General features: G+C 54.7%; 1 protein-coding gene across 1 annotated transcript in view; it reads left to right on the top strand.

Annotated features, from left to right (window-relative positions):
• Nucleotides 1–22,776, top strand: part of WDR27 (WD repeat domain 27) — a 159,865-nt gene that overhangs the window by 18,303 nt on the left and 118,786 nt on the right. Inside the window, exons 3-15 of the mRNA XM_039221028.1 lie at nt 1,744–1,885; nt 6,023–6,147; nt 8,321–8,434; nt 9,407–9,458; nt 10,661–10,731; nt 12,143–12,260; nt 13,842–13,974; nt 15,120–15,223; nt 15,977–16,128; nt 16,246–16,367; nt 16,718–16,800; nt 18,869–18,947; nt 21,507–21,584. Of these exons, the coding sequence (XP_039076959.1) occupies nt 1,744–1,885; nt 6,023–6,147; nt 8,321–8,434; nt 9,407–9,458; nt 10,661–10,731; nt 12,143–12,260; nt 13,842–13,974; nt 15,120–15,223; nt 15,977–16,128; nt 16,246–16,367; nt 16,718–16,800; nt 18,869–18,947; nt 21,507–21,584 (1,373 nt within the window). The remainder of the gene's footprint in view (nt 1–1,743; nt 1,886–6,022; nt 6,148–8,320; nt 8,435–9,406; nt 9,459–10,660; nt 10,732–12,142; nt 12,261–13,841; nt 13,975–15,119; nt 15,224–15,976; nt 16,129–16,245; nt 16,368–16,717; nt 16,801–18,868; nt 18,948–21,506; nt 21,585–22,776) is intronic.

The raw sequence follows: 22,776 nt of genomic DNA, 5'->3' as shown, positions 1-22,776 counted from the left end.
GATTATGAGAACTTGAAGGTGGGCTTGTGAGCACTCTTCTATGGTCCGTTCACCTTCCCTCCTTGGGCCTGGCCCTTTGGGTCACCACTCTAGCCCTGGGCACTTGGCAACATGCCCTTCCCTCCCACCTTAGTGGGCTGTATTCTGTTTTTTAAAGCAGTGTTTTACAATGTGGTGTTTTAAAGACAAAAACAATGCATGGAGTCCTTGCATGGAGAACCTTGAGGCTGTCGACTCTTCTCAGAGGTACTTTGTCAGGCAATGGAATTCTTTGCCCTTCTCCCCATGTGCCTGAAAATGATGCATTTAATCACACCACGTTTGTGGTTCTAGCTGTTGGAGGACAAGAAGCTGGAGGCACTGTAAGAATGTCCTGAAGGAAAGGGATAGAAAGTAGTTCTGGGAATGCTCGCTCTCTCTGGAAGGACATCATACGGGCGCCAGGCCAGGGATCAGAGTGTTGTCTGGGGCCGGAGGCACTCATGACCCAGCAGGTACATGACCTGTCAAGACGCCTGATGCTGTGGTGTATGTGCTTGCTGGTATCAGACAAGCAGCAGAGCAAAGGAGACTGGAGCCGGGAGGCTGGTGCTGCGGCTCCTGGAGAGTCGTAGCCCCTGCTGCTCTGTCTCGTCACCGCCGCTCTGGGACCTGTCTCTGTCTCCCAGTCCCGCAAGTATCTCCGCTTTCCACGGCCTTTATCGGAATTGTCAGAAAGCTGCCTTTTGGCAGAAGTCTTCATGGGTGAATGGCCTCCCACGCTGGGTCCCTTCTCTCCGTTTCCTTCTTTGGTCTTAATTCTTTGTTGCTTTCATTGCTCTCTGGTGTCGTGTCTCGCTTATCTTGATGGTTTTTTTTGTAAATTTTGCCCAGTTTTTCTTGTCATTCTCCTCAGGAGGTTGGAACAGATGAATTGCTGCCGCGAGCAGCTCCTCCTGTTTGAGTGGTGGCCCTCACGTCAAAGCACCTACTGTGTGCTGGCTGTCAGCTCGAACGGAGCTCACTTACCACAGCCAGACGACCTCTGATCTCCCCTGATTCCGCGGCACCTGCCTTGTGCCCCGTTCGCTAGGACTGCCGCTCGGAACGCTGATGACCTTAGCCCTTGTCGCTTTCCCATCTCGCGATGCCCTTTGGGTTCACTGTCTGCTCCCGTCTCCATCCCTGTCACCCTAGTCCAGGCCTTTCCCGTGCTGTGTCCCAGCAGCTGTGTTACAAGTCTGCTCACAGATGCCCTGCTTGCACGTCGTGTGCGGGCCTCCAGTTTCCTCGTGCTCGGTCACAGCCCTGAGCACGCTCGCTACGGCGTCACACCTGCCCAGGCTTCCTGTGGCCCCGTCGCCTTCCTCGCTTGTACCGGCAGCCTCTTACCTGTGCCTCGTCTCCCAGCCACCGGAACGCTCCCGCCTCTGCGGGTCCAGCACAGCAGGGCCCCTGCGGCACGGGGCAGGGACACGACACGCCTTTCTTACTTATGACTAATGAGGAAATGGAAGAGTGAGGTGACCTGCGTCTTTTCACTATGGTGTGTGATCCATGATGTTGAATGGTAGTGAGATGGTTCACTTGGGAGATGTTTAGTAGTGTGTTATCAGGGATTTTAATAAATGAATATATGAAATAAATGTATTTGAAAAATTGAAGCCATTTGATTTCTTAGGTTGGAGGTTATGCCGTCAAGTTCCTTTATTCTTTAAATGTTCTCTATGGTCCATGATATTTGGTTTCTGTTGACTTTTTCAGCCTCTGATCCTAAGAGGACACCGTCAGCCGATCACCGCTGTGACGCTGGGAAATACACTGAGCCCACTTCTCGTCTGCTCTGCATCACAAGACTGTGTTATGATGTGGAGTCTGGATGAGTGCAGACAGAAAGCACTTCTTGGTAAATGAACACTTAAAATACATTTTAAAAAGTGTGCAAAGGGAATGACTCATCCTTAAATAGACCTGGTAACATACAGGGGCTTGGGAGCAGTTCTGAGCCCTTTAACCATGAAACTGAGTGTCCAAGCCCGACGTTCTGCGCGGGACACTTCCCAGGGGCTCACACCCACTGACTCTGGCTATGCGTGAATCTGACACGACAGGCTCATTAGTTTTAATCTTACGTATTTTCTTATTTTGCTATCTGTGATTTTTGTGGACCTCTGAAAACATGTAGGCATGGTGAAGTGTTTATTCCTTACAGAGACCATGGGGGAGGGACACGTATTTCAAACAGGCAAGTGAGTGGTTATCAGCTGTGGTGAGCACAGCAGAGAAAGCAGGCGAGGTGTCAGCAGAGACCATGGGCAGGACACATTCACATGGTGTCACATCCGGGGGGTGACATTTGAGCTGGGGGATGAGGAGGAGCTGGACGCAAGTGAGGGCCGGTGCTGGGCCGGGGCACCGCGCTGGGCGGCAGCGGCCAGGCAGAGCCGTCCCTGTGCGTGAGGAACCTGACTGTGTGCAGAGCCGAGAGGGAGCCCGTGGGGTGGGGCCCGGGGATGCTGGAGCTGCAGCAGATGAAGTTGAGAAGTGAGGTGAGGACCGCATTAAGGAGTGTGAACGTTATGTGGTTAATAACACTGAGAATTCGTAGGACTTCTCCAAAACACAAGCGTCAAGGACCTCAGGTAGCAGCATATATGATAGTAATATATGCACGTATGTATGAAATACACATGACAGAGTACCTCACTTCATTTAATTTGTAGTGTGAGCACAATGTCAGTGTATCACCACAGCACACACACGCGTGCTTATATGATACACATGCATATAGTGCAGACATAACCACACACACACACACACACACAAATAGTACATACACACATGCTTATACATACGCAGCACACAAACACATTTAGTACACATTTAGTACATGCGTGAATGTACATACACAGCACACCCACACATAGCACACACACACACACACATAAACATGGCATGTACATTCACAGTACACATATCGCACACAAAGTGTATACATGTACTGCACACATACATATGCACATGTAATATACGTGCACGTGCAAATATGCACACACATTCAATATATAGGATACACATGTACACACATATATAGCAACACACATGCAAACCTACACACATGTACCTACACATGTAGTGCACACATACACATGCATTAACGCACATAGTACATAATGCATGCATACATGCAGAACAGTGTAGTACATACATGCAGGGATGTGCATACAGACGTGTGTGTATATGTAGAGTGCATATACATACATTATAACACACAATATACGTGCATACAGTTATATGCAGACATACACAGATACACACATAGTGTTATGTATTTATTCATATAGTGCATGCTACACACACTACATGCATACACAAGCACATATGCATATGTGCCTGTACACACATACACAGTACACACACAGACATGCCTACAAGCATTTAGCAGATAGACACATGTACATATAGCACACACGTATAGAGCACACACACATGCACACATGTGTACATCACACACAAGTATATAGCACATGCACAAATGTGTTTACACATACATGTACATGTGTGCATACCACACATGTGAATATAGTAAAAATACATATACTACACATGTGTGCATGAATATAGCAAGACACGTACATGTGTATATAGTAAGTGCATATACATGTACATAAGTGTATAGCACTTAGATACACGTACCTGTGTATATAGCACACATGCACACATATGTAAGCATACAGCACACACATGTACCCGTGTGTATAGCAATGCACACATGTACGTAAGCACACATCACACACATATACCTGTGTGTATAGCAGGCACACACGTATGTAAGCATACAGCACACACATATACCTGTGTGTATAGCACATGTACACACATGAACATGTGTACATAGGACACACACACACACAGAGTAAACCACGCGTTAGTGATTTGTTCCCTGTATGGGTCTTTGTAAATAAGTAGCTTTCCATGTCGGAAGGGCCCCACTCCCAAGGTGTGTTTTTAAGTCACCCTTCAAAACTCAAGCGGGTTTTGATACATGTGGTCTTCTGCATAGACAGGGGCTCGAAGCTGGGCCCCAAGGCACAGCAGTGACGCTCACACGGAGCTCAGCCTGGTGGGTGTGCTGGGGCTGCTCTTGTGTCTTCAGCTCTGGCAGTGGGACTGGGGGGCTCTCACCGCAGGGATGGGGGGGTCTCACCGCAGGGATGGGGGGTGTCTCACCGCAGGGATGGGGGTGTCTCACCGCAGGGATGGGGGGCTCTCACCGCAGGGATGGGGGGTTCTCACCACAGGGATGGGGGGTTCTCACCGCAGCAATGGGGGTTGTCAGAAGCTGCAGGGCACTGCCTGTGTCCCCGTGGCCTGTGTCCCCATGGCCTGGGCCGGATGCAACACAGCCAGGCTTGGTTTCTGTGCCCATGGTGGGAAGGCATCCTCAGTTACAGCACCTTCGTGTCCAAGAGCGATTTGTGTTTGCACTTGGACTTAGCAGTCAGCATGTGACCTGGGACCCTGGAGTGCTGCATCGTTGGTCCCTTGTCCCCAGGCTCCGTTGCTGCCTCCTGTCATCCCCCCACCTCTTAACATTGGAATAGGGGCTTTTCCTCTTGCCCCTCGAAAACCACTCCCTTGATGGCAGCCGGGCTCTGACAGCTGCTGCCTGTGCTCTTCCCGAGGCCTCGGTCCCGATGGTGGCCTCGGGTGTGAACTGCTCTGGACGTGTGCACTTGCACGGCTGGGAGCTCCGTCCCGGTCGCCTGCCCCACACCTGTCTCCTGTTGCCTTCCCTGCAGCCGCTCCGTTCAGAAGCCCTGGTGTTGTGCCCCGTCTTCCTTCCGCCCTCCACATGCCCCGACCCACGGCTTCTATCTGCTGTGCCTTCGGAGCACGTCCAAGTCCGGGCACTTGTCACGCCTGCCTTCACCGCTCCCGGCGTGTTGTGCTGGTGCTTCCTCTGCCCCGTCCAGCCCCAGTGCTCTGCTCCCCTCTCCACAGCCAGGGCCTCTGCAGAATTGGAGTCTGAGTGCCCCCCACTTCCGCCCAGAGCCCCCTGGGGCCTTCCTGCCTCGCGCAGGCAGGAACCACAAAGTACGGGACCTCCCACCCCCACCCCAGACCTCCAGGAATGGCCCAGGCATACCTCTGCCCCCAGGGCCATCTCGGGGTCACTGCTGATATTTCCACGGGCCCCTCGGGCCACCGCCCCGGACCCCAGGCCCCTTTGTGCTTTGCTTTTTCTTAGGCTGTTCACTTCCTTCTAGCCCTGTATGTAATTCGTTTATGTATTCTGGTTATTGGTTTCTGAAATGCCCCCCACCTCCTACCCCAGGGTAAGCTTTCCATGAAGGCAGGACCTGGTTTTGCTCTCTGGTCTACCCCAGGTGCCTAGAGAGATGTCAGGGGCAGGGTAGGTGCCTGATAAATCCTGGTGGAGTGGACCCCCGGGCCTGCCTTGCTGGGCTAGAGCTCCGGTGTGTGCACGGCACCCTTTCTGTGGGCTTGCAGCTTGCTGTTGGCAGCCTCAGCCCCACGGCCCAGCCCCAGGGGCGCCGAGTCCTTGCTGCACCCCTGAAGCTGCGGGCTGGCTCGTGTTGTTACCTGGGCCCCACAGGTCGGCCCAGAGCTGTCCTCGCGGGCACGGAGAGGCCCCAGAGGCCCAGGTGGGCACCCTGCGCCTTTGCCTGTCTGGAGCGGGTGTGAGCAGCTCACAGGGCCGAGCTTGGAGCAGGTGGCCCCGGGGGGAGGGAAGGACTGGGACTGGGCCATTCTGTGTGGCCCCTGTGTGTTTGCACGTGCAGCCTTCCCGGGGACCCGTTATCTGCAAAGACACAGGGTCATTTTCTGATGGACAGTGCATTCCACGTACTTCCAGGAGAACTGTGTACACTTGATGCTTTTAATACCGTCAAGGAGCCGAAACCACATCAGACTCCTTGTTACCCTGCCTCCCGGAGAGAGAGGACAGCGTGGTCAGTGTTCCCCGTGGCCTGTGGCTGCTTTGCTGGCCCGACACTAACAGTGAAACTCCCTCTAGGGCTGACTCCTCGGGGGCGTGTCCTGGGCACCCTGCTGGGGAAGGTGCTGTATTTGAGGCTGAGCCCGGACGATCGAGCAGCTGCAGTGTGTGCTGGGAACAAAATCTTTATGCTGGATACCGAGGTAGGTGCAGCACCTGCCCGCGAGCCGTGTGGTGGGCCAGGGCCCGTGGGGCCTCCCTGGGCCCTGCCTGCCTCTCATGACAGTATTTTCACGTGGCTGTGTTTTCGTAAAGATGCTGGGGCAGATGAGGGAAAGCACGTGGAGAGCCACCGGAACCAGACACTGCTGTTTATGTCAGTTATGCAACCTGTGTCTGCACTCAAGGTGCTGGTGAGGGTGCTAGTGAGGGTGCTGGTGAGGGTGCTGGTGAGGGTGCACACTCAGGGTGCTGGTGAGGGTGCGCAGTCAGGGTGCTGGTGAGGGTGCGCAGTCAGGCATTCACTTCTCTGATCGCCTCCTCTGCTCACCTCGGAGAAGCCTTACTGAGTAGCGCCTCTGCGATGTCTTTTATCAGAACTTGTTTTCTCCAGGAGCTGGATGTTTCTCTTACCTTTTCACGGGGATGGGTTACAGGGACTGTGTTTCCCCTTCCGTTTGACTTCAGATCTCAGATCTGGTCCTGAAATGCGAGCCCTGCGGGGTCAGCCCAGTGTAAGAGAGCAGGGGTGGAGGTTGAGGGAGGCCTCTTGTTTCCTCAGGATTGCGTCTGCTTGAGCCTTACTTTGAGGACAGATCATCCAAGGCCTGGTGTTGTCTCGGCTTCTGTTTGCCAAATGAATGCAGTTAACAAAGCCATTTGCCTGTGAAGAGTTTTTTTTGTTTTGTTTTGTTTTGTTTTGCCTTATCCACTTAAAAAACCCTAGGTTATGCAGGATGTCAAGCATACAATCTTAATGGAGGATCAGCTGATGGCGGGTTTCCTGTATGCTCGTCAGTTTGGGGCATGGCATGTCCATTGCTGTGTTCAAGCAATTTTTTGGCCAAGTTGTGAAATTGAGGCTCACACGTAATGAGGGCTGATGTTGTCAGTGAAGCCACAGGTGGCGGGGAACCCTAGCGTTCAGTGTGGCTTTGGGTTTGCCCAGCGCCACGGGGCTCTCCGTCCCTGTTGGACGAGCCGGGAGGGCAGCGCGCACTGTCTGTCCCCGAAGCAGAGATGTGGGGCCCGAGTCAGGTCTCAGCCACGCAGGCGAGCAGGCAGGTGGCGCGTGCTCGTTCCGGACCGTGTGCGGCCGGCCCACACCGTTCTCCCTTCCTTGGCGGCCGGGAAGCCGTGCGTGGGCTGCCTATGACACCGGGGGTACTGTGGGCTGTTCACAGAGCACCAGGGAGGGCCTGGGCCGTGGGACTTGCTCGGAGGGACTTTAAACGAGTACAGAATGCTTCGACTGCAGTAAGACGCAGCTAAACACTGGGAGGAAACCAGGTGGTTTTCAGGATGGCATCGTCTTGTGGAGTTGGAGGCAGCAGAAATGTTCACGCCCCGTCTGGAAATGAGCCCCGTTCTTGTGCGCATCGCTACCTAGCCTTTTATTTTGGCCCCACCGGTGACTAGAGGCAGACGATGGCCATGCTGGTTGGGGTCTCAGGTCACATGAGGAACGTCTTCTCGGTGTAAGTGCTTACTTGTCGGTGAAATCGCTGTGTGGATACAGCCGTGTGTGTATTTCCCGCGTGTGTGTGAATGGACATTGATCTTGTCTGACCAGATGCTGTAGGGGTTGAAGAGCGGTCCTGACCCCCGGGTGCCTGGAGTCCCCCTGGGTGCCCGGAGTCCCCCCGGTGCCTGGAGTCCTCCGGTGACAGCACCAGCACCTCTTGGCCGTGCTCTGTAATTCCGGCTCGTGACACTGGCTCCGGGGCTGCCCAGCTGTAACAGGCTTCAGGGCCTGGGGGGAAGGCTGGCTCAGTAGTAGTGTCTGTCCTGTTTAGTCTTCGGATGCTGTGCCTGCCCCTGCAGGGCCTGTTCCGGGCGTCCTGGCACTGGAGAGTGGCTTCAGGGTAGCACGTGGTGTGGACGGGAGGGCAGGAGAGCCCAGGCTGCGTGCTGCCTGGCTGTGTTCTGGATCGGCCTCAGTTACCCCTGTCCCTAAACTTGCCGTGCACCTGGCCCTACGCTTCTCTCTCCGCTCAGCCGTCTGAGCTTGAATTTATAGGTGTAGACACAGGTGGCTTCACATTTGGAAAAGGGAATTGCGTAGAGTTTAACAGAAACCGTTTTCTATGAGATGTACGTAACTTAACAAGTTACCAGAGCATTCAGTTACTGATCTTCCTTCACAAACTCTCCCAGAGCCCGTCTACACTAGCTGTGCTGGAGGGCCACCAGGCCCCCGTGACTGCAGCGGAGTTCTGTCCATGGCAAACACACATCATCATTTCGGTGTCTGAAGACAGAAGCTTTAAGGTAAGGGCACGGGCACCAGAATGCTTCAGGTGCTTCTCGGAAGGACTTTCTGGTTCCCGGTCCCTGCACATACACTCTGTCTGGAACTGGGCCACGTGCCGGCCAGCAGTGCCCCAATGTCCCCGGCTGGGCTTGGGTCACCTGCGGGACCCTCCCCCTCAGATCCAGGGCCTTCGGGAGCTAGAACATCCGTTTACCTCCACGTTGCTCCCTACGGGGCCAGAGCAGAAAGCATCTTCCAGGAGCAGAGGATTCAGTCAGAATGAACTGAGGTTATGAAGGAAAGAACTTAAAATGCCAGATCAGTTCCCATGAAGCTCAGAGCCGGCTGGTCTTAGGTCTGTCATCTTATTGAGCAAGTGAGGACTTCTCCATGGTAGCTGGAAGACAAGTTGAGGTCAGTTAAGGCACAGCTGCCGAGTGAGAGAGGAGAGAGATGGAAAATACTTCTGTTGTCTTCTGGAAGTTTCTTCCCCATGGAACTGGCTTCATAGGTGCTGCTCCCTGCGCTCTGAGCAGGACACCTGGGCTCAGCCCCAGCCCTTCCAGCTGCCGGTGACAGATGAGCCATGCCGTGCCTCACTTTTCCTGTCTTTAAGGTGGACATGAGGGTGCCCATTGTCTCATGGAGGCTCGGGGAATGGGAGCTGATGTGTGGAGGGCACCAGACGGTGCCTGGTGGGTGTCACTTGCTGTGGCCGTCACACCTCTTCTTGGCAATGTCTCCAGCCGTGACTTGGGTCTTTCCAAACCCACAGATTGTTATTTCTGGAAATGTTGGCTTTTTCCCATGTGGTTCTGACAGCTGTTTTGGTATTGCTACAGTTTTGTTGTTTATATACCTGTTTTATGACTATTTTCTCCTTTAGGTAACCGTTTACATAAATTAATTTGTAATTGAGCAGAAGTATTAGTCAACTGTATCAAATGGCAGAATTGCACCTCCCTAAGGAAACAAGTGTCTTCTCAAAGGTCTGGGACCATCAGGCGGGATCGTCCCTGTACAGCTCAGCAGTGCTAACAGGTACCGGCACGCGGACGGGCGCCCTCGCTGGGTTGTGTGCCGCTCGGTAGGCTGGACGCGTCCCATCCGGGGTCTCCGTGCTGCTCACGAGCAGCCGTCTGCGCCCCTCCACACGTTGTAAGGATTCACTTCACAGGCACAGTTCCTGAAGTTTAACTTAAAATTGAGCGTATGCGTGCTGAGAGCACCATCCGGCGAGGCCTCTGCAGGCGGCGTCTGCCCCGCGGCCGAGCGTGTGGTGGGGTAGAGTTTTGTGCGGCCCTGAGCCCCAGGCCGTCCTGTGCCCTCCTTACGCTCTGTGCAGGGCGAGTCCCCCGCACGCGTCCCCCGGGTCCCGCAGAGCCTGCCGCGTCCTGGCTGGCGGCGCCCTCCGTCACGGTGCCGCGGGCGCCTCCCATTCCCGTGGGGGGGGGGGAGCAGGAACTAACAGAAAATGGTCCCTTTCTTGGGACGAGTCTCGCAAACACACAGCTTCAGTGACGTGCAGGTGCCTCTGACCTGGTGCAGCGTCTGCGTATTTCCCCAAAGACTCAGCCTTCCGCCCGACGGCCCTCATCCCTGCGCTGAACGGAATACGTTTGTCAGTCTCAGGGACGAAGCACATTTCTTACAATTATGTTGGAATTCTTTTCCTGAAATTATTTATGTTGAATTATCTGACTGCCAAGAAAATAATTACAAACTTGATTTTGATATCATTTATAGCTTATTTAAGACATACAGTGTTTTTAAATGCCCCATTTATTTTAATTCTCCTTCTGTGAATTCTTGACAGTTTCGATTCAGAATAAGTTTTAAATTAGATGACACGCTAGGCAGCAGTTTAAACAGCAGGTGTCATTTAATTGCCACTTTCCTGACTAGTCCCGCAGTTGTATTCCTGCTGCAAGTTTAATGCTTATGGGCCTTGCTGTGGATGGTGCGGGCGTAGGGCTGTGTGGCCTCAGTGGCGCGGGAGACCTTTGCACGGACCAGCCCGTGGGCTCCGGCCTGGACTGGAAGCTGCCCCCGGCGTTTTCTGCGGGGCTGTGTGGCTGCTCCGCACGCTCACCGTGTCCTCCAAGTGTGTCTGCACTTACGGTTTCTACCTGCTGCTGAGGTTATTTCAGGGTAGTTCAGACCTGACTAAAATACATGCTGTAAGTAAAACTTGGGTAGTTTCCGGTTTAAATACTAAGCGCTTAATATTTGTGTCTCTGTAGCTGCCCCCCTCCTGAGGCTCCTCATGGTTGAACAGAGCAGGCAGCTGGTGGTGGGATGTGCGGACGGCCAGGTGAGGGACCCCAGACTGGAACTTCAGTTCCAGACGTGACGGCGGCCACGTGGACGTCTGCAGAAAGGTCTCTGCTTCAGCACTTGTGTGCGTTCTCTCTGGTTTGAGCCTCGACCCCAGCAGCTGGGCTGTTCCTTCTGGGGCCTCGGCGTCCGTGTGGGGCTCACACGTGCACCCACAGCCGGCGAAGAGCCCGCTTCATGTAGCTTGAAAAATTGAAGGGTGCTTGATTTTTTCTAAAACTTAGTTTTTTAGGTAAGCAGTTCTGGTGTACTTCCCAAAACACGGATCCTGCTCTCTTCGTGAAGAGTTGCCATTGGGAAAATTTGGGCAGGATACCGTATTAGGAGATAACCAGACACCTCCCTTCATACACTCCCAGTCGGTGCACGTGTGGGGCTCCCCCACACCAGACAGTCCCCACCACGCCGGCTGGGCGTCCCACTCCGTTCTGACGCTGCCTACCTGGAGACCCCACAGGTGAAGGGCTCAGTCCCCCCTTCAGATGCCAGTCACAGGCAGTAGGTCCCCAGTTACGAAGTTCCGCTCCAACTGGAGGTCCCCACGGCCCCCCTTTCGGTTTGACTGTTTTGCTAGAGCGACTTGCTGAACTCGGGGAAACTCTCATTTCCGGGTTCACCAGGCCATTAAAGGGTGTGATGGAGGGCACGGACGAGCAGCCAGATGGAGGGGTGCAGATGGCGAGGTTGAGAGGATCCCGAGTGTGGACCTGGGGCGGGTCAGCCTCCCGGTGTGGACGTGGTCACCACCCTGGAAGTTGGTGTAAGGAGTCTCATCACGTAGGTGTGACTGGTTAACTCACGGCCCCTGGTGATTGAACCCAGCCTCCAGCCAGGTCAGGGGCAGGTCGGGGGCAGGCCTCTTGTCACCTGTGGTTCCCCTGGCCGCCTGCGCCCGCCCCTGGGGCTTCCCAGAAGTCACTTTGTTAACACAACCAGAAACCTGTGTCCTTTTCTTCACTTGGGAAATTCCAGGGGTTTTAAAGGAGCTCTGTGTCAGACACAGGAAGTCCACACACGTGCTTCTTCATTATAAATCACAGGTGTGCTTTTGGAAATAAGAAATTGTGTTTCTTTTTGACAAAGGCGACTGCTCTTACCTGTGTCTTTCTGCCCGGGGACGTGTCGATGTGATCGCACCTGTGTGTCTGGTGGGCTCCAGAGACCGGCACGGACCAGTGGGGCCCAGAGCACACGCCCTCCTGGGCGGAGTGTTTTGTGAGCCAGCGGTGGTGTCTGCACCCAGAGTCACACCGAGTCTGCGTGCAGGACGGGGGCTCGGAGGCTCCCACGTCGGGGGGAGGGCTCCAGGCCGCCTCTGAGGCCTCGTGGCTCGCGCCGCGCTCGCCTGCGGTGAGGGGCGCCATGTCTGAGCCTGCTCTGCTTTCCAGCTCTGGGTCTTCAGTCTGGTTGGAAGACATCATTGTCGTTGTGTGACCCGAGCCGACCTGAGGAAGAAGAGAGAGTCCTTCTCCAGGAGGCTTGCGTCCAGGTTGTGCAGTCTGCCAGGTAACCTCACTCAGACCCTCCCCTGGGGCTCCCGCCAGGGCATCAGCCTGTCAGGGTCCTGTGCCAGGTGAGGTGGCCGGAGAGGGGACGGGGACATGTCGTCCGCCCTCAGACCTCCACCAGCACCAGGCAGGTCTTGTGAGGGAGGCTGGGGGCAGGCACCCCGTCCCGTGCGCACGGCGCTGCCGTCCGGTGACTGGGAGAGCGTGCGGCCCGCAGCCCAGGGCAGTGGCTCCCCGGCTTCTGTGGGCTGTCCTGGTGCTGAGGGTCCCGCGTGGACAGACCCGCCTTCCGGGGCTTTTCTGGCTGAGCAGGCTGGTGCCTGCATGTCCCCATCCCCCTTCACCCCTGCCCCCGCAAGTCCCATTCCCTCCCCCCGCCTCCCCTGCACGTTCCCCCCACCCCCACCCCCGCCTCCCCTGCATGCCCTCATGCTGCCGGGCCTCCCCTGTGCACCCCCATCCTCCCTGGGCCAGCCGCGCACCCCCTCACCCCCTGCTGACTGCATCACCCCCGGACGCCCCTGTGCGTCCCCCTCCCCTGGGCTGGCACAGCCCCTTTGCCCTGCACTGGCCCCCCTCTGCCCACAGATCTGATGTGGGAAACAAAGGTAGAAAGACACGTGATAAAAGTAAATTCCCTCATAACCTGCGGCCCAGTGACCGAGGCTTGAGGCAGGCGGAGCAGCCCCTCCAGGAGCTCCCTGCCGACCCAGTGCTGGCGCTTCGCGGACAAGGGCCGGGCCTCCTGGACCCCAGGAACGTGCTTCTGGGGCCTTCCGTAGCCTCGCCTCCCCCAGCGCCCTGGTGTGCCACCAGTCACCCCTCAGGACCCCGGGCCGCCCTGCTGCCCACGAGTCCTGTCCCTGCGCTTGACAAAACTGCCCTGTGGCACCACAGACGTCTCCGGGATAATTTCCTGGCCGTGGGCTCCGGAACCACCCCCCCCCCCAAACCCCATCAGCCCCACTTGGCCACGCCTCCTTCCTCACCGTCTGCCGCCCGCCGCCCGCAGTCCCGGCGTCCGCTGGCCCCGCAGGAGCGGACGCGCGGCTGGGAGACGGAGCTGCACTGTCCTTCCCAGTCCAGCCTGGGGCCGCCGTGGGCGCGGGCGGTGCGCCGACCCTGTGTCACAGCCAGCGGTCCGTCCCTGCTGCCCTCACGCCCTCCCGCTGTTCTTCCTCCTTAACCGGGTGGTTTGTGTCTCCCCTTCCCTCCACACCCCTCCCCTCCCCAAAGGTCAGAAATGACCTTTATTCATGTATCTGCCCTCTTCCTGATGCTTTAACTCTCGGTTCTCTTCACCTCCTGCGTGAGGGCCCGTCCGTCGGGAGGCAGGCCTCACCCTGCGTTGGGAACAGGGTTCACGCCAGCTGTGCCTGCAGCTCCACACCCTTCCCTGCCGGCCTCCCGTAAGGGGCCTGCTCCGCACCGTGTTCTGTCTGCTGTGGGCTGAGGGCTTTCCTGGTCTCGGGACCTGATCATTCGCGCCCATGTCGTTTCCTGCAACATCCCGAGGAGCCAACTGTTTGCCCTTTGACTCGACTGATCATTTCAGTCTCATAGCTCAGATTATCAATAGTTCTGTGCCTAGAGGAGAGTCGGCCGCCCTGCGCACACAGCCTGGAGGAAGGGGACGAGGTGGAAGGAGGCCTCCCCGTGCTGGCACTGGCCCCGTGGGACCTCTCACTCCCGTGCGGCTCTGGGTGTGGACGGTGAGTAGGATGGACGCGGCCGATGCCAGGCGAAGAAAGCCTTACCAGAGTAGGTTCATTTTTGAAGAACGATTAAGCCATAACCAAATTATTTTTGTCTGTTGGACTAATAACAACTGAGAAGTGAATTTAGGACTGCACACTTCAAGTCTTAAAGCTGGTAAAGTTGGTCAATTATTTTTAAGTCTATTTAATAAAAGAAATAATGTTAATTTTAAGTTCACTCACCAAAATCTAGGCAGATCTTGATTGTGTAATGAGGTAAAGGGGGATATAGTCATCGCTGCCCCGCCCCCCCGTACCCCCATCTGTCCGCTCATCACACAGTTAAGAACGTGTTACGATCGCTCTCGCAGTGCGGAGGCGTCTAGGCAAACAGGGGCCTCCAGTCTCCCTGGACGGGGGGTGTTCCGGGGGGATGGGGAGCCGGCCTTGCCATGGGGCCGAGTCTCCGCGGGTGCCCGGTTGGGTGAGAACACACCTGACCTGGGCTTGAGTTCCTTGAAGGCCTTCCGCCCCTGGGCGCACGGGGGGCTGCAGGGACCCACCTGCCTGGCCGCCCTTGGCATGGCGGTGCGTGTGCGAGGGTCTGAGGAGCCCAGAGTGAGAGACGGTCCCAGGGCGGCGGGAGGCTCCAGGGGACCAAGCGGCAGGCGGGAGAGAGAATGCGGAGAGCCCGTCAGAGTGCAGGTCTGGCACAGCCAGCGGAGGCCTGGTGGCCCTTTGTTGATGTCTCCCCAGTTTGCACATCGATCCAGGAGGAGGAAGAGCTGCGGTCGGTGTCTCCTGGCTCGGCCGCGGGGGTCTGTTCCCTGGTGGCTGCGCCCCTTATTTCCAGACCCCACTGGGCAGGGCGCAGGTGCCACGGGCGCCTCGCAGGGAAGGACCCGGCACCTGCCACCGCTGTGAGCTCTGAGGAGGCCACAACCTTGCAGGTCACAGTTGAGTCAAGGTCTGGTTGTGGCCGTCTCGTCACTAGTCTTCCCCGGACGGCAGGCGCCCGGGAAGCTGGAGCCGTTTAGCGCGAGCCTGGCAGGCCCGGTTCCAGACCGTAATGCCGAGAGCTGGCTGGCTGCCTGCCCGGTGGGCCGGGGGCCGGAGGAGTGAGACCCACACACGGTTCTCTCTTTTTCTTTTAAAGTTAGCCTTCCTTCTGAGAGTGCCCCGTGCGTGTGGGTTGGCAGTTCGGCAGGCCTATTCCTCTTTAATTTGGTGAACTTTGAACTGGAAGCCGTTTTACATTACAAGGGTAAGGTCCAAGTTCAGGTCACCTTTGATCTAAATGTCTCGAAACTTCCGTCAGTGCTTTTCTCTGACGTGTGGGAGGGTAACACCTTCAGCGGAGGAGTCCTGGTCGCCAGAACGTGTGGACGAGCATGTGTGCCTGGCATCAGGCCACGGGCAGCCTCGGGCCTCCAGACTGCACTGTGTGAACTGAGCTGGGGCGGCTCCCGTGCGTCCTCAAGTTCCGGGGCCTCCACGCTGGGCGTCGCCCCTGCCAGGGGGGTAGGCATGATTCCTGGCTCCATCCCCCCTCGCTCCCCAAACTCTTACCCCTCAGGAGCCTCCCTGCGGCCCAGGTCACCTGTAGGCGGAGGCTCCCTTCTTTCTCTTTTAAGGCCCCGGAGCTTTGGGGACAGAGTTTGAGTTCTCAGCCTGGCCTCCCTGCTCATCAGAAGTCACTGCCCCTTCAGCACTCACTTAAGCACTTGGCCTGAACCCTCCAAACCTCGACTGGCCTGAGCGCCTTCTCCTCCTCCCACTGGCCCTTGGAGGTTCCCCGGTACCGCTCTTAGATCCGGGCGTGTGCGCCCCGGGGGGTGTGTTCCCAGCTCCCCCACAGCCGCCCTACACCCGCTTCTCCAGGGATCGAGGGCCCCAGGGGAAGGGCTCTCGTGAGCGCGCAGGCCCGTTTGCGCTGGGCGTGCGGGCACATGGGGGTTTGTTCCCTTCACTGACCCTGTGAACATTGCTTGTTTGTTTCTCTTTGCTGGAAATTCAGATTTCGGGGGCCTCAGCATTCAGGTTGCCGGGTCGTGTGCGATGATGAGTGGGGCCGGAGAGCAAAAGGTTAGTCCCGAAACACGTGCCGTCCTCGGACCCTGCCTAGCGCATCGGCGTGCTTCTCTCTTCCACGCGGGGGAGCGTGACCTGGTGTGTGAGTTTGGAGGCGCGCGGTAACTGCCGGTGTGACGGGAGCAGGTCTGCCCTGTGCGGCTGGGGTCGCGGGCGTGCGCTCGCCGTTGACTGGATGACAACTGTCCCGCGCAGGCCGTCTGCTTACTCGCGTCCATGTTTGGTGGTCAGATCGCCTTGTTGGAGCTCCGTCTCGCAGCCCTGGTGCGGCGTCAGCAAGGTCCCGGCGCCGGGAGGAGCCTGTCGGTGCTGCCTCGGTAGGGTCCTCCCCAGCGGGGCCTGCGTGCGCGGCGTTCCCGCTCGGGAACTCACACTCCCGTTGACTCCAAGAAGTACAAGTAAAGTGTAGTGAACTCCCAGCTCTGCTGACCAGTTTGAAAGACATTCTGGCTCCTGGCACTGCTGCTGTCTTGTTTAAGGCTAAATGATTCATAGTTAATTTTTAGCGTAAAAATATTGTAATACGTGTAAATTATAAGATAGCCCTTTTATTAAAAATATTAAAGATTATTCCTTAGAAAAGTCCACACCTACACGAGTTAGTCCCTGTGACGTCCTGACAGCGTGCGTCCTGTGAGCTTGCTCTCCTGGCGCTTTGTCTGCCTAGTGGCTGCGTCCTCTCCACGTCTCCGCTGCACTTCAGAGCCGCCGAGGAGCCCAGGACCACGCCGGCACCTCAGCGACAACCAGGTCAGCACCCCCTGCTCTGGGACACAGGCGTGCCGTGGCGCCGGGGCTTCGACCTGCTCTGTGGATTTGTTTGTCAGCGTGAAAATTCAGCGTTTCCTCCATCCGTTGCTGCTTTGTTTCTCGGCCTCTCACGGATTTTTTACATGCTGTTTGTGGTAGGGAATGTGCTAGATGTTTCTTTTTCCTGAATCCTGGATAATTTACATTCAGGTTAGTTAGCGCCTGGTGCAACAATGATTTCAGGGGTAGATTCCTTAAGCCCCTTATCCATTTAGCCCATCCCCCCTCCCACAGCCCCTCCAGCAACCTTCAGTTTGTTCTCTGTATTTAAGAGTCTCTTATGTTTTGTTCCCCTGCCTGTTTTTATATTACTTTTGCTTCCCTTCCCTTATTTTCATCTGTTTTGTATCTTAAGGTCCTCCTATGAGTGAAGTCATATGTTTATCTTTCTCTGACTAATTTCAATTAGCATGATATCCTCTAGTCCCATCCATGTAGTTACAGATGGAAAGATTTCGTTCTTTTTGATTGCTGAGTCATACTCCATTGTATATAGATACCACATTTTCTTTATTCATTCTTCCATCGATGGACATTTGGGCTCTTCCCATACTTTGGCTATTGTCGATAGCGCTGCTATAAACACTGGGGAGCATGTGTCCCTTCGAATCAGCACACCTGTATCCCTTGGATAAACACCTAGTAGTACAATTCCTGGGTCATAGGGTAGTCCTATTTTTCATTCTTTGAGAAACCTCCATACTGTTTTCCAGAGTTGCTGCACCAGTGTGCATTCCCACCAGCAGTGCCAAGAGATCCTCTCTCTCCGCATCCTCACCAACATCTGTTGTTACCTGAGTTGTTAATGTCAGCCATGCTGAGAGGTGTGAGGTGGTATCTCATTGTGTTTTTGATCTGTATTTCCCAGATGATGAGTGATGTTGAACATTGTTTCACGTGTCTGTGGCCATCTGGATGTCTTCTTTAGAGAAGTGTCTATTCATGTCTTTTGCCCATTTCTCCACTGGATTATTTGTTTTTTGGGTATTGAGTTTGATTAGTTCTTTATAGATTTTGTATACTAACCTTTTATCTGATATGTCATTTTCAAATATCTTCTCCCATTCTGTCGGTTGCATTTTAGTTTTGGTGATTGTTTTCTTCATTATACAGAAGCTTTTTATCTTGATGAGGTCCCAATAGTTCATTTTTGCTTTGGTTTCCCTTGCCTCTGGAGACGTGTTGAGTAAGAAGTTGCCGCGGCCGAGGTCAAAGAGGTTGTTGGCCTGTTTTCTCCTCTAGGATTTTGATGGGTTCCTGTCTTACATTTTGGTCTTTCATCCATTTTGAGTTTATTTTTGTGTCTGGTGTAGGAGAGTGGTCCAGGTTCATTCATCTCCATGTCACTGTCCAGTGTTCCCAGCACCATTTGCAGAAGAGACTGTCTTTATTCCTTTGGATATTCTTTCCTGCTTTGTCAAAGATTAGTTGGCCATATGTTTGTGGGTCCATTTCTGGGTTCCCTATTCTGCTCCATTGAGCTGAGTGTCTGTTTTTGTGCCAGTAACATTTGCAACTTTTTTTTTTTTTTTTTTTTTTTACAAATAGTTTATTGTCAAATTAGTTTCTACATAACACTCAGTGCTCATCCCCAAAGTGCCCTCCTCCATGCCCATCCCCCCCTCCCCCCCACATCCATCAGTCCTCAGTTTTTGTCAGCATTCAAGAGTCTCTCATGGTTTGCCTCTCTCCCTTTCCCCCACCATTTCCGCCCTTCTTCTCCCCCTTGTTCCTCCGTCAAGTTCCTCCTAATCCTCCTATACGTGCAAACATATGATATTTGTCCTTCTCTGCCTGACTTATTTCGCTCAGCATAACACCCTCAAGGTCCATCCATGTTGCTACACATGGCCAGATTTCATTGTTTCTCATTGCCATGTAGTATTCCATGGTATAGATAAACCACATCTTCTTGATCCATTCATCTGTTGATGGACACTTAGGCTCTTTCCATGTTTTAGCTATTGTGGAAAGTACATTTGCAACTTTTTAAACTCGTTTCACACAGTGGTGCGGAGCACCGTTCGGGACCAGCCCCTGGTTTTCCACAGCAAAGTGAGGTCGTCTGGGTACGCGACCGCCCCGCAGTGAGTAACCGGGCCCGGAGAGGTGGGAAGGATGTGTGTGGAGGGCCACCCCCGGTGCGGGGCAGGGGCCCGCGGACAGCAGTCAACTTGAGGCCGCGGCAGAGGTGTCAGCAGGCCCCGCCTGGGTGCTCGCCGTGTGCTCGCCTCCCGGGAGCCCTTTGGTCCTAACCAAGGGCAGCAGTGGTGCCTGGTGACCTGGTCTGGTGCCGGGACAGGGACGGGCCCGCGGGAGTGAGGGGGACGCAGGGACGGAGACCTGGCCTCCTGGGCTTTCTGGGAGCATTAGGTGCGTGTATCCAGACCCGGGTCAGCAGGTTGGGGACGGAGGGGGTCAATGATGAGGGCGTTGGGAACTGTGTAGTGTCTGGGGAGTCTCAAGTACAGCAGAGCCTTGAAATCCCCTCGTCCTTCAGGGATGTCGCGTTTCTTGGAAGTGGTCTTTGTGTTTCTATGTGAAATGCAGACAGGCCTCCACCGTCATCTCACCCCAAATCTTGAACTGTTACGTGCTCTTCCCACAGCTCTGGGGTCCCTGCTCAGAACACAGGTCAAGGCTCTGGGAGGCTTTCTGGGGTCATCTCTCCCTTGACCTCACCTATGCCACGCTCCCCCTCACGCTCCTTTTCCGCCTCATCTGGCCCCCCCGTCCATCCCCCTGCCTCAGGGCTCTTCATTGGTCCTTTCTTCCCCCTCACATGCCTTCCTGAGACTGACGTGGGTGCTGCTTACGGGGCAGCCAGTCTTGCTTCTGTACAGGCCGCCATCCCTGGCTGCGCCATAGAGCATGCCTGTCTCTGCTGTTCCCTCTCAGCACCTGCCTGGTTTACTCTCTCTGGCCCGACTGTCTAGCATGACATCATCTTTTACCTCCTGTTCATTCTGCAAACCCCTGAGCCTGGGACAGCACCTGGCACTCAGACCCTCTCACAAAGTACTGATGGTTGGATGGATGGATGGATGGGTGAGTGGATGATGGATGGATGAATAGGTAGGTGTATGGGTAGCTGGATGGATGTATGGAGGAATGGATGGATGGATGGATGGATGGATGGATGGATAGATTGATGGATGGATGGATGATGAATAGGCAGGTGGGTGGATAGCTGGATGGATGCATGGAGGGATGGATGTATGGAGGGATGGATGGATGGATGGATGGATGAATAGGCAGGTGGGTGGATATCTGGATGGATGCATGGAGGGCTGGATGATGGCTAGATTGGCAGGTGGAGGGATGGATGGATGGATCACTGTTGAGTGGATGCAGGCCTAGATGGATAGATGGATTCTGAACTGCACACTAGTTCATACGCCATGCCTGTGGGCACTGGCTGTAGTGTGATCTCCTGTGTTCAGTGTGCACTCCTGAGGCCCCCCGGATTATGGCATGTCTTGAGTTCTGCATCCTGTGTGGATGCCCAGGGGGAGGAAGAGGCCGGACCGTGAACGGCCCTGAGCACCAACCTGGGAGTTTGAACTTTACAGGGAAGGTACAGGGTGATGTTACAGTATGTTAAATGTGATCACCTCGTCAGGATGTGCAGCACGGTGGGAGGCAGTGTGAGGGACCGAGGGGAGGGGGTAGGGCGGCCCCGACTGTGTCTGCCTCCCCCCTGGCACGCTCCTGCTCCTTCTCAGGTGCTCCCTCCTGGCCTCTGCTCAGTGGCCTGCTACCCTTTGTTGTCTTCTCTCCCATCCTCAGGGAATGGCATCCCCCCTCTTCTGGGCCCCAGGGCACTTTCAGATCCCGCAGCAAATGCAGAGCCCCCGGCCGTGGCCCAGGGTCAGGCCAGCCCCTCCTGCCCCTTGTTCTGATGGCCTCAGGCTGAGCCTGCTGCTGCCTCTGCAAGGCTCAGGTGCAGGTGCGGGATGGGGTGTGGCTGCCCCTCACCTGTCGCCAGAGCTCAGCACCATGTGCCCCAGCAGCTCTGGGGGCTTGTTTCTTCATATTAAAAACAGGCTGGTACCAGGTGACTGTTCAGTGACTGCCAGAATTTAATCTAATTCTGTTAATGGGAGTTCAGTGTGACTTTCCAGTAATTTCACTTCTGCCTCTGAGTAGGTTTGCAAAATAATGTTCACAAGTGAAGTTTTGTTTCTATTATGATTATGTAAATTTATTCTCCAAAAGGAAACTACCATAAGAATCACGTTTTGTGTTCACTTTAAGGGAATTCTGACTTTGTGAGCAGTTTTTTTGATTTATAAATCCTTCACACACATCTCACCAGATATGATCAATAGATAATTTGCAATGTGATCTTTACACAAAAGTGGTTATCTTAGTGTTTTTATAGTAGTCACAGTTTATAAGTAAATAGCTCAGTATCACCCAGAATTTTTATGGCAAAATATCAGCAGTGAAATAGCCAGTGTAGATGTATAATCGAAACAATAGATGTTATAATTAAAGTAATTAAGTGTTTGCTTTATTACTGGTTGGGACGCTGAAAGCATTTACATGTTTGTATATTATGTCTATTTTGCTACAAAATTCAGATCTCTTAAAAAGCTTGGACCTGTAATCTTTGAGATGACGTAAGAGTTTTCTTTCCACAGCGTAACTATGTTTTCACCAAAGACCAACAGCAGGTGTCCTGGCGACAGCCCTTCACGACACAGGAGCAGACACAGGCGGTGCGTCTCTGACTCACCTTTCAGAGTGGATGTGGCACAGCTCGGGGGGGCCCGTAAATACTGCATGTGACTTTGTTTCAAACAAGTGTCCAACTCTAAGTACCTGATGCGTACGCAGGCACACGTACGCACAGTGTGTGTACGTCACTTGTAGGTACCTGATGCGTACGCAGGCACACGTACGCACAGTGTGTGTACGTCACTTGTAGGTACCTGATGCGTACGCAGGCACACGTACGCACAGTGTGTGTACGTCACTTGTAGGTACCTGATGCGTACGCAGGCACACGTACGCACAGTGTGTGTACGTCACTTGTAGGTACCTGATGCGTACGCAGGCACACGTACGCACAGTGTGTGTACGTCACTTGTAGGTACCTGATGCGTACGCAGGCACACGTACGCACAGTGTGTGTACGTCACTTGTAGGTACCTGATGCGTACGCAGGCACACGTACGCACAGTGTGTGTACGTCACTTGTAGGTACCTGATGCGTACGCAGGCACACGTACGCACAGTGTGTGTACGTCACTTGTAGGTACCTGATGCGTACGCAGGCACACGTACGCACAGTGTGTGTACGTCACTTGTAGGTACCTGATGCGTACGCAGGCACACGTACGCACAGTGTGTGTACGTCACTTGTAGGTACCTGATGCGTACGCAGGCACACGTACGCACAGTGTGTGTACGTCACTTGTAGGTACCTGATGCGTACGCAGGCACACGTACGCACAGTGTGTGTACGTCACTTGTAGGTACCTGATGCGTACGCAGGCACACGTACGCACAGTGTGTGTACGTCACTTGTAGGTACCTGATGCGTACGCAGGCACACGTACGCACAGTGTGTGTACGTCACTTGTAGGTACCTGATGCGTACGCAGGCACACGTACGCACAGTGTGTGTACGTCACTTGTAGGTACCTGATGCGTACGCAGGCACACGTACGCACAGTGTGTGTACGTCACTTGTAGGTACCTGATGCGTACGCAGGCACACGTACGCACAGTGTGTGTACGTCACTTGTAGGTACCTGATGCGTACGCAGGCACACGTACGCACAGTGTGTGTACGTCACTTGTAGGTACCTGATGCGTACGCAGGCACACGTACGCACAGTGTGTGTACGTCACTTGTAGGTACCTGATGCGTACGCAGGCACACGTACGCACAGTGTGTGTACGTCA

The sequence above is a fragment of the Hyaena hyaena genome, unplaced genomic scaffold, assembly GCF_003009895.1.
Source record: "Hyaena hyaena isolate Hyena2069 unplaced genomic scaffold, ASM300989v1 scaffold_931, whole genome shotgun sequence".
Lineage (NCBI taxonomy): Eukaryota > Metazoa > Chordata > Mammalia > Carnivora > Hyaenidae > Hyaena > Hyaena hyaena.
Note: the sequence above shows the minus strand (reverse complement) of the source record. Positions and strands in the feature narration are given on the sequence as shown.